Source organism: Pyrus communis, chromosome 7 (genome assembly GCF_041283825.1).
Source record: "Pyrus communis isolate YQ-2024b chromosome 7, ASM4128382v1, whole genome shotgun sequence".
NCBI classification, from domain to species: Eukaryota; Viridiplantae; Streptophyta; class Magnoliopsida; order Rosales; family Rosaceae; genus Pyrus; species Pyrus communis.
In genome coordinates, this window is record NC_142571.1 from 18,984,187 (window position 1) to 18,995,000 (window position 10,814).

The 10,814-nt window shown below is 39.0% G+C and overlaps 1 protein-coding gene across 2 annotated transcripts in view; it reads left to right on the forward strand.

The window, feature by feature from the left end:
- Positions 1 to 8,802: 8,802 nt before the first annotated feature.
- The window catches only part of LOC137735345 (AT-hook motif nuclear-localized protein 11), a 4,440-nt gene continuing 2,428 nt past the window's right edge, over positions 8,803 to 10,814 (forward strand). The window contains exons 1-2 of one of the 2 annotated variants that reach the window (XM_068474767.2): positions 8,803 to 9,612; positions 10,041 to 10,570. In XM_068474767.2, coding sequence (XP_068330868.2) covers positions 10,150 to 10,570 — 421 coding nt within the window. In that variant the 5' untranslated portion in view covers positions 8,803 to 9,612; positions 10,041 to 10,149. Of the gene's footprint in view, positions 10,571 to 10,814 lie in introns of both variants that reach the window. The other variant, XM_068474768.2, reaches the window with a different exon arrangement.

Sequence of the window (10,814 nt, forward strand, 5' to 3'; positions counted from 1 at the left end):
TATACAAGTTACTCTTCAACAACTACAGGTTGAGGGTAGCTCCACCAACCAACATAAGCTTGCTTAGGTCATTATCCCTCTCAAATATTCCTCCTCTCATTTTGTTTGGACGGAGGGTTCATGTTCAAGAAAGTGACTTATTATTTTAGAAATTGGACCATCCTATTAATAAATCTAATTACATATCCTTAGGGTAGGAAATTTGAACGTACAAGAAATGTAGGATGTGGGAAAATATCATTCTGCTTTGAAAACTATGATCTTGCTAGTCCGTTTGAAATTGAACTGTTTAGAATTCTTATCCAAATCTTTCTTCTACAAACATTTCTTTGGTTGGTGTATTTGATGCGTCGGCGGATACTTTTACTCATGTCCACTACCAAGCCAATGGTGTTTCTCATTGCCTTGTTTGTTACACGTTGTATTCACAATTTTTGCTCTTGGTTTGAGGAACCTCCCACCTTTATTCCTAATTTGATATTTGAGGGTCGTGATAGCTAGTTTGTTGGCTTCTCTTTGACTCACGTTTGGTGCTTCGTTGTATTATTCGTCTTCCATCTTCAATGAAATTGATCCTTTATTTAAAAACATGCTATTTTCTCGATCAATTAGACAGTATTCTAAACTACTCTACTTTACAATAAGAAGAAGGTTTAGATATGAGTTGTAATGACCCATCCCCAAAAACTACAGTTTTTATAATTTTAAAATGTGAAATTTTGAAAATGCCCTTCGAGGCAAATGCATTGACTTTTGTTGACTACCTTGTCGAGTCATGTAAGATCCATTTTCTTGGTGTATCCTCGTAGTACTCGTCGCTACAAACACATGGATGCAAACAGAATGTAATTTGGAGTTATAACGAAGGAGTTATTAATGAATGAAGTTGAGGGTAAAATTGTGAATTTATTATTTTCTGGAATGCTCCAGATTTTTGGAGCAAAATCTGGAAAGCCATGTGTGTGGCCCAAAATAAAGGAAAGAAAATTAAGATGGGCGGTGGAGATGGAAGATAAAGGAGAGAAAGGAAGGGGGGAACAGGACCAATTTGGAAAGGGAGAAAATGAGAGAACCAATGGGAGAGGAGAAAAAGGAAGGGAAATGAGAGAGTTGAGGGGGGTAGCCGATCGGACCCCCGACCCGTTTCCAGGTCGCGACTCGATGTTCCGCGACTTTTCCGACGCCTTTCACAGCGTTTTCCTAGCTTTTCACGGCCAACCATCACCTGTAAACATCACTATGACATCCTCGCTATGAATTCCACCCCAAACTCAACGAGATTTGGTTTTATTTTGTGGAGAATGGCACCGGTGGGTGCGACGGGTCTTATGGCGGCAACCGCCATTCCTGAAGCAAACTCAACCAACCATCACCACCAATAGAATCTCCTCAACCTCAGGAACAAAGCCCATGCATCGGTTGGGGTGTCGGAGCTTGTTTGGAGTCGAATCAAAACCACTCATTTCTAAGGTTTCCGACGGGTTCGTGGCGATTTGAGGCTTTTCTAGTAAAATTGGACTTGGCCGCAGGTATGAAACTTACTCTACTCATTGAGATCTTCATTTTATTGAAATTTGAGAATATTTAGAAATAGTTGATTTTTCTGGTGAGTCGAGACAGTCGACCACCGTGTGCGGTGGCGCGTGGCAGCAGCGAGTGGGCCGAGACCCCACCTGACCTTCCTAAGCTAAGTCTAATACTCCAATTGCATAGGTGAATTCCGATTAACGAAATTCCATTCTTTGGGTACAATTTCGCTAAGGTCCGCCACTTGATCCTTATTTGAATCAACGATCCAAAGGTTGGATCATCACCAAAATTTAGTAGGTTATTATTCATAATAATTGAGGACAATAGGAACTAATGGATCGGTAATCCGACGTGTGGATCTTCCCGAATTGGATTCCTAAGTTCGTAAAATAAAATGTTTACTGCCATTTGAATTTACAATTGGCAGAGATCCGACCGTTGGATCGTAATGAAACTTTAGTATGATATTTTAGAAGCATAATGTGGATCTTTGGAGGTTAAGGATCGGAAATATGTGATGTGGATCTTCCGGATCGAGTTACGTAGGGTTGTGGACCCTACCGTCGATCTTTGACCGACAGTTGACTTTTGGTCAATGGGTCTCAAATCATTCTAGAACGTCTTTGGAGATGTGTTTTATGTAAGTTACGTATTCTATCGATAAAAATTCTGAGATGTAACTGAATATTTGTTCTAGGTGATGATCGTTCGTGATGCCTCGATATTCATGATTGGGAGTTGTAGCGCGGACCTCAGGTGAGTGAACATTTGTTTTATACACACACACACACACACACACACACACACACACACACACAATCTCCAAAAGCATTTTTATGTGGAACTATGCTTTGCTTGCCATGTCGTAAATAAGTTACATTTTAAATTTTGCATTGTTGCGGAGGCTCAGGTAAGCTTCAAGTGAGTATTATGTTATTGAATGGGTTGTATTACATTGGTATGCACACATTTATTTAGAGCTCATCATTGCTGCACCCTGATATTAGTGCTCTTACCCGGGGCTAGGGCCAGCCTTCACATGATTGTTCATCTCCCGCACCGCACACTCACCTGGGATCTAAGTCTGGTGTCAGCCTGTCGTACAAACCATAATAGGTGGTTTCGACTCAGAAGCGACCCGCGAATTATCGCATAGCCTTCACGTGATTGTAGCACTTGAGCGTACATATTTATACCCAGCATGTCGTACATGTCACACTAGGTGACTCTGACTCGTGTGCTAGCCTAGATTGATGAGCTACAGGTCCATTTGTACAGGTCACGTTAGGTGACTCCGACTGGCATACTATTTTGTATTGGTTTCACACCTGGCTTACACTTAGTATTGCTAAGATATTGAGGCATAACACACTTCTATTTTCATTGCACTCATGCATTCGTTTTCGTACTTATGTAGTATTATTTTCTGGAAGCTATACGGGTTTTACGACGAGGGGTTATAACGCTTTCAAAAGGTATTTATTAAAACTTTATTTTCAGGCCTACTCATCCTTGTTTTTCGCCCCTCTAGGTGTTAGTAGCAGAGTTTTTGTACCGACAAGGATTATTGGCAAATCTTGGTGCAGACGATTATCATTGATGGTATAATTCTCACCCTATTTTACTGTACTGTACTTATGCTCTGTCATCACGTGTGAATTGAGTTCATTTCCGCTCACAGTGCACTCTTGTATTTAGGCACTTTTAGGTTTAAATTTATTCACATTTTCTACATCACTACACTTATGGCTTCGTCACCTTCTTGGTGTCGCCCAGCACAACTTGATTCAGAGTCTTAGTTGACATTCTAGGTCAGGGTGTGTCATGAGTGCAAAAACGAACACATTAATCTAAGTAATTTAACCCATGTCATGAAAAACCTACAAATTTGCAAGTATTTATCAACATTATATATTGCCATATAAATAAGGTGCCAATAACGAGAGAACCCTAGCGCCGCTCCCTTACTCCCAAAGTCAAGAATCCCCAAATCCAATCTTACTAATTAGTTGATGACCCTTCCTGCCGGATGGGGTCGGTGGCAACCCCATTTCCTTCTTCTCTAATCCCTTCTCCTTCTTTCTTAACCCCACCTTCTTTATTTTCTATTTCTTTTTCTTTGGCCCTTGAAATGAGGTGTGCTTTGAGTTTCGGTGGCTACTAAAGTGCACTTCGTATTATTTGGTGGATTATGGGAAGCTTTTAGTGCGGTGGCTTTGCCACCCTATTTTCAGTTCATCCTTTCAGTTCGTTGGTTCTTCTTAGTGGTGGTGGCTTGGCGATGGTGGTGTGTCTATTTGGTGGAGGACGCTAGTTCTCGTTTCCAGATCTAAAGTTAACAACTTAGGCATTATTATGGCCTCGTGTTTTTGGGGCTTGTTTTCTTATTTTACCTTTGTAGTGGGTTATACTTTTACTTTAATATTGTAGATTGTCTTTGGACTTGCCTCACTTTGTATTAGTATATTTTATTTTTATTAAAATTAGTTGACAAAAAAATATTGCCATATAAACTTTGGATTAATGATTGATATTGAAAACGACACCCATAACCTTTTGGCCCACTATAATTGGCTAAATCTTGATTGAAGAAGCACCAAAACAAATAAAAAATTGTGTTTAAAAATTGGAATTTTTCTAAAAACAGAGTTCAAGGTACTTCCACTTTGTTTATTAAAAAAAAAAGGTACACCCGCTTTTGGAGATCATGATCCCATGCTCATGGACCAAATAAAACAGTCCTCCAAAAATCTGTGCAACTATCCAATATTATAAAAATAGTCTCTCACCATATTATAAAATTAGTTTAATTTGGCATGGGATGGTTCTAAGATCAAATCTTTGTATAATAGTTTTTAGCCCATCTTTGTTCATGAGTTGATGCTTAATTAACATGAAGAATTAGTGTGGACATTTCCACATTAGACTAATGTTAGGCAATTACCCTTATTAATGGGCAATTAGCAAGAAAGGTAAAAAGGTGACTAAGCAAAAATGTATATCAAGTTTACGTTTTCCCACTCGTGCCGAATAACGTTAAACTGAAATGTAGAAACACGTGCATTTATTGAAGCAAAACGAAACATATAGGTTCTGTCTCATTCTATGTTTAGAAACTAACAAACAAGTGCTGAATATAAATATAACTCATGACCACTTACAAAAAAAAAACTTCTAATTATACGTTGACTTGAAAACTTAAGTCATTAGAGAATAAACCAACAATGTATATAAACCTTGCGACCAAAGCCTTGGGGATTTAGCTAAATACACACTCACACATTATGCACAAACCTTCCACATACATTCACTTTATAGGTGGCTCTCCAGCCTCCATTGTCCTACATGTATAGGTTTGTGCCATCAGTACTCTTTGTGTAGATGTTTTCGTCCTAGTTTGCATTTGGCCACCCTGGGGCATGGAAAGTGGTGAGATGAGAGAGATGAGTCACACACTCGCATAGTCAGTCACATGCAAAGTCGCCCTCTACTCGACCGGGCCCTAACCCATTTTCTGTGAGGTCACCATTGTACTTTAGTCTTCCAATGCGTCTCACGCGCTCTAAATAGTGGTGATATATGTGTACTAGTTGACACCACTTAAATTGAATCGATTTCACGTTAAAATCATAACTAGATCGATTACACAATTACTGTTTGATTCGGTTTGATTTTGTCAAAGGTTTTTAAAGAAATCGAACCAAACTAAAGTATTTAATGGTTTTGTTTTAGCGGGTTGGACCTAAGCTCAATTATTTTGTCAACATTTTAGAGGAATTACAATGATAAAAATATCATAATTTGTTACATATATTCTCGTTTAGTACACCAAATACATCCTACTTGCCATTAAAATTCAAAATTTATAGTCATTTGATAACTATTTCATTTTTAACTTTTAATTTTTATTTTTTGAAAACTGAAATTTGAACAATCCTTTGGTAACTGAAAATGAAGGTTATCAAACAGCCCCTTAGTAACTAATATAGTTACAACTCAAAAATTAACAACTTTGATATTCATCAATCATCAAATTCAATACTGTTATCTAGTTATTAGACTAAAAAAAAAAAAAAAAGGAAAACTAATGAAAAAGGCTTAAAAACTTTGAGTTTTAACGATAAAGACAAAATAAAGAGTAAAGTGAATAGTACCAAGTGTGATTTTTTAGTGTAAAAATGTAGTTTTTCGTTAAAGTAAACAGTACCGGAGAGTTGATTTTCATACACCTTTTTTAGCCATACTCATCTTTATTTACTGCAGTCAAGCTGAATAAATCAAACAGAAATAAACATGTTTAAACAGGGATGTGTAAGGAGAGAAAAATGTTGTATTAATCATTTCTCATACTAATATGTAAGTGGTCGGTTTGACTCGGTTTAGGTTAGTTATCACTTTTTGCAAGCAATTCATTACGATTTAGCATTATTTTAGACTATTTGACACACCCCGACCGAGATCAGGGCGTGCTGGCCGTCACACGGAGGTGACGTAACCATGTGCACGTGCGGAAGCTAATGAAATAGTAATATAAAAAGTACGAATAATTAAAAACTAGCATACAAAGTACTAAAAACAAGTGCTAGCGTAAGTGAGACACAAGTTCAGAGCAATAAGTCTACAGCAGTCCAAAAGAAAAAGATGCGACAACAGTATACCCGAAGGTGACCCCACGCTGGTGAGTGTCTGTCAGAAATGCCGGGAAAGCCCTTTGGGAAACCACCGAACCTGCTAGATAACTAGAACCTGGAGGGGCGCAAAACAAAAGCGTGAGTGGGCAAAAACAAATCTTTTCGAAAACCATTTAGTAAAATACATTCTAACCCCTCGCCGTAAAACCTATATACTTCCCAGAAAATAAACATATATACGTATGTATAGATATACCAAACATGCTCAAGAATATGCCATGTCGGAACCTCATAATGAAATGCAAGTGCTCAGGTATAAATCATAACCATAACATATAGTCTGGCAGCCGGAGTCACCTAACGTGACCTGTACGGCTGCATGTAGAGCTCAAATCTCAAACTCAAATAACTGAACCTGCCCACGAGTCGGAACCACCTAAAGTGGTCTGTACGACAGGCCTGGGTGTAATACATATATACGCTCTAGTGCTACGATCACGTGAAGGCTGTGCGAATAATCGTGGGTCACCTACGAGTCGGAACCACCTAAGGTGGTCTGTACGACAGGACTGTGCACTTAACTTGGATCCAAGCTGAGCGTGTGGTGCGGGAGGTGAACATCACGTGAAGGACTGTGCCCTACTCTGGGCGGGAGCACTAATACCGGGGGTGCAGGTTATGAGCTCTCTAAGCATCTCAAACCACTACTGAAAATAAACGTGAATAACACTTACCTGGCACTTACCTGTGCGTCCACAGCACCCGATATGCATATGTATATGTATGCCACTAATAATGCACGTGATGATGCATAAACAATAATAATATGGTGCATGGCATAAAACAATTAACCCTTTCAAACAATTTCTGGGAAAATAAATGTATATAGGTATATACGGAAAACCAAAAGCCCACTCACTGGTAAGTGGAAGGGTCGTAGCCCCCCTGCCTCGAGTGACCACGCTCGTCCTCGGGATATGTATCACCTATATGCGAAACAACTACAAAAACATTAATTTTAAAGCACCTAACCAACTTCTCGTAATAACTTCTCATACATTGCTCAAATTGGACAAATGAATATACCAACGTGCTCTACACAACCTCAGGATCACACCCAAATTTTTAGAAAAATTTTTCACCGCCGCACGCGCCCCCACGCGCCGGCCAAGGCATGGCCACACGCGCCGGCTACGCGCAGGCACGTGCCTGGCACGCTGACGGCGTCAACTGATGCCGTAGGGAATATTCCGTTAGTTCTAACGGATTCCGTCAACGGCGTCAGGAATATTCCGTCAGATTTGACGGAATATTCTGTCTCCTTCCTCGGCGAACCTCCGGTGCCGTCGCCGGCGCCGGAAAACTGGAAAAACTTCTAACTTTGATATCTCGCTCGTTTTTCGTCCAAATTTCACAAATTTACTACCAAAATGAAGCTTAGACATAGGAGAACACAAATATACCACTTTTAAGGGTTAAAAGTCACGAGATCTCACTTGTCAACACAAACCAAATCCGGCCAACTTCGAAAACGGCGATCCCAACGTCCAATTTCTTCAAACGAACTACTCCGAGACTCCTTGGGACCTCACCAAGCTACCTACGAGCTTCATTTTCCTTAAAACGTGAGAAATTATGTTTGCATGAATAGTACCTCCAAACTGACTTCGTGAAATCGACGTGAAAACGATGGTTTTCTTACCTGGAAATGGTACGACTGGACTCCTCCCAGCCTCACGAGCTCAACTATGGTCTTGGTTCCCTCGATCTGTGGGTGTTTGCTAGGTTTTGGGTGAGTGTCCGTACGTTTTCAAGGGAAATGGGAGGAAAGGGGACTCGGGAGAGAGACAGGGAAAGGGACAGGGGATCTGGGAGAGTGACAGTGTGAGTGTGTGGCCCAACACATGCCAACACCACACTAAACAACCAATAACGTAAAGAGAACGAATTAGGGGTAAAAATGTCTTTTCACACGTGAGTTTTTGATATTTTCGGGACGGGATGTCACACTATTTGACTTTTCTTTGGTAAAAAAAAAAAAAAAAAAAAAAACACAGACGGACAAAATTAACCCAAAGACTAAGTTGTAGCAACATTTTCGTATATATAAATTTTTGTGTGCCACCACCATTTATCGTGTTAAGTTGTGGCCAACTTTATTTAGAACTTCATACTATGTATATACACCAAAGAAAAATGAGAACTACACACCTCCTTTTACATACCTTTTTTAATTTTGGCCCTCAAATTAAACAACGTAGGAAGAGAAAAATGTTATGTGATGATCATTTATCTTTACGAAAACACATCGATTCCATAGTCACATTTATGCGCGTTGGATAGACTTCCTCAAAGAGTTTATACATATCTAAAATTAAAGAAAATCCATAAATAGTTTTTTAAAAGAAAATATTTAAGTGTAGGAAAAAAAATAAATAAAAATGATCCTCCAGGGATTATTTACTTGAACTTATTTTTATAAATCATGTGTCGTAATAGTGTATATTAAATTATTTGTTTAAATTATTAATAAAAATATTCAACTATCAACCGTCATAAAATATAACATACAATCATAATTTTCTTACTATTTTCTCATAAATAATCGGTATTATCCAAACAAGAAGTGCTTTTTCTGTCAAGTTTTTGTTTGCTTCTCAAACTCTATCCCATGAAATTGAATAGTCCAACAAGGGAAAGGAAGCAAAGGCAAAGCAAGGGATCATCACCCAATTCCACTTGTGCCACACACACAAGAGAAAGAGAGGTGCTTTTGAACAGAGAAAGATAAGCAGCTTTTCTCAGAGGAAGAGAGAGAGTAAACTACATCCTAGAGAAATGCATTCAGATAAGGACTTGTGCTAGACCCAGTAGTAAATATCGCTCTCTCTCTCTCACATCAAATGAACTCCCTCCTTCCTGCATTTCCCAAAAAACAGTTCGACCTTTAATGCCCCTTCAAGAATCTCTCTCTCTCTCTCTCTCTCTCTCTCTCTCTCTCTCTACACAATTCAAACTTCTTACCCATCCCCTAGTCCCAGACCTAGAGAAGCACGCAATGTTCTTCTTCACCACAGTCTGACCTTTAAACCTGTTTGAAAAATACCACTTTGACTCTCTCTCTCTGTCATCTTTTTACTTGGGTTATCTTTTCTTTTGCATTCTCACACTTTGTGGTGCCAAAACAAGAACTGGGTTTGTTCCTACATATTGGCATTGACTCAAAGTTGTAGCCTTTTTAAAATAAAAGTTTCTTGAGAGGGGTTGTTTTGAATTTTGAAGTTTGAAAGATTAGAGCTTTGGATTTGATGCATATGGTTATGGGGTTGCCTTTGAAGATGCTTGGTGTCAAAGGATTTATAATGGGTTGGTGACAGTGGACCTCTTTCCTTCCAGTCTCTCTTGCTCTTTCCCTTCAGCATGAAGCCTTTTTCTTGTTTACCTTGGTTTGGTAAGCTGTAAAAGTAGCTTCCATCTTTGTCTCTTCTCCTACTTAATTATTATTAGTCTTTGAATTTTGAACTTCCTTTTCTCTCTTGCTTTCTTGGTTGTTAAAAGTTTTGTGGCTGTTGCTCTAATCAAGTTGTAATTTTACTTAAATTTCATAGCTTTTCTTTTGCATATGAAATTCTAGCCAAGTTGGTTTTTTTTTTTTCTGTCTCTCTTTTGTTCTAGCTTTTAATTCCATATATAGTTTTTAGAAACTTCATCTGTGAAATCTGATACCAATTTATTGGTTGTTATGTTCGAATCCTGAAAAGATGTATATCTTGTAGTAATTTCAGTGTTAGTATTCTACATCCGAATTTCGGATACCTAGAAACTTGTCTGGTATTTGCAAATTGGGTTCACATTCTGCTGAATTTTGTGTTTCTATAGAGCTGGTCCTAGTACTGAATAGTGAGTATTAGAGCACGAGGGAGCATTTTGCATTGAGTTGCAAAGTTGGGGCTTCAAGGTTGCCTTTGAAAGATAATCAAATAAATGCATGGATCGGAGGGACCCTATGGCATTGTCGGGGTCAGCCTCTTACTTTACGTCTAGAGGAATAACTGGTTCCGGAACACAATCTGGGATGCATGGATCACCAGGCATTCATCCCTTATCTAATACAAATATAGCATTTCAATCCAATATTGAAGGAAGTAACATTGGATCAACATTGCCGATAGGGCCTTCTTCGGCTATTTCACAGCATGGTGTCAATCTGGGTGCACCATCCGTGGTTCCACCAGGCGAATCTTTAAAAAGGAAAAGAGGAAGACCTCGAAAATATGGACCTGATGGGACTGTTTCATTGGCATTGTCTCCTGCAGCATCTGCTAATCCTGGTACAGTATCATCAAGCCCAAAACGGGGTAGAGGGCGGCCACCAGGGTCTGGGAAGAAGCAACAATTAGTGTCTCATGGTAAGTTGCGACTTGCAACAGCAATTTTACTTTTCTCTATTGGGATATTTGTTAGTAACGCTGGTGATCTCTTGTTGAAGAATTTTTTTTCCTGTTGTATTCATAATTTAGAGAAATCTCAGAGAACTTTTTTTAAGTTGGGGTATCCTAAATAACGTAATGTGTCTGTTTACATTGTCTTATGATCTGCTTTTAAAAGTCTACTAGCTGCCTATCTGATATTAGTTGCGGCTTGAAGTCTGTG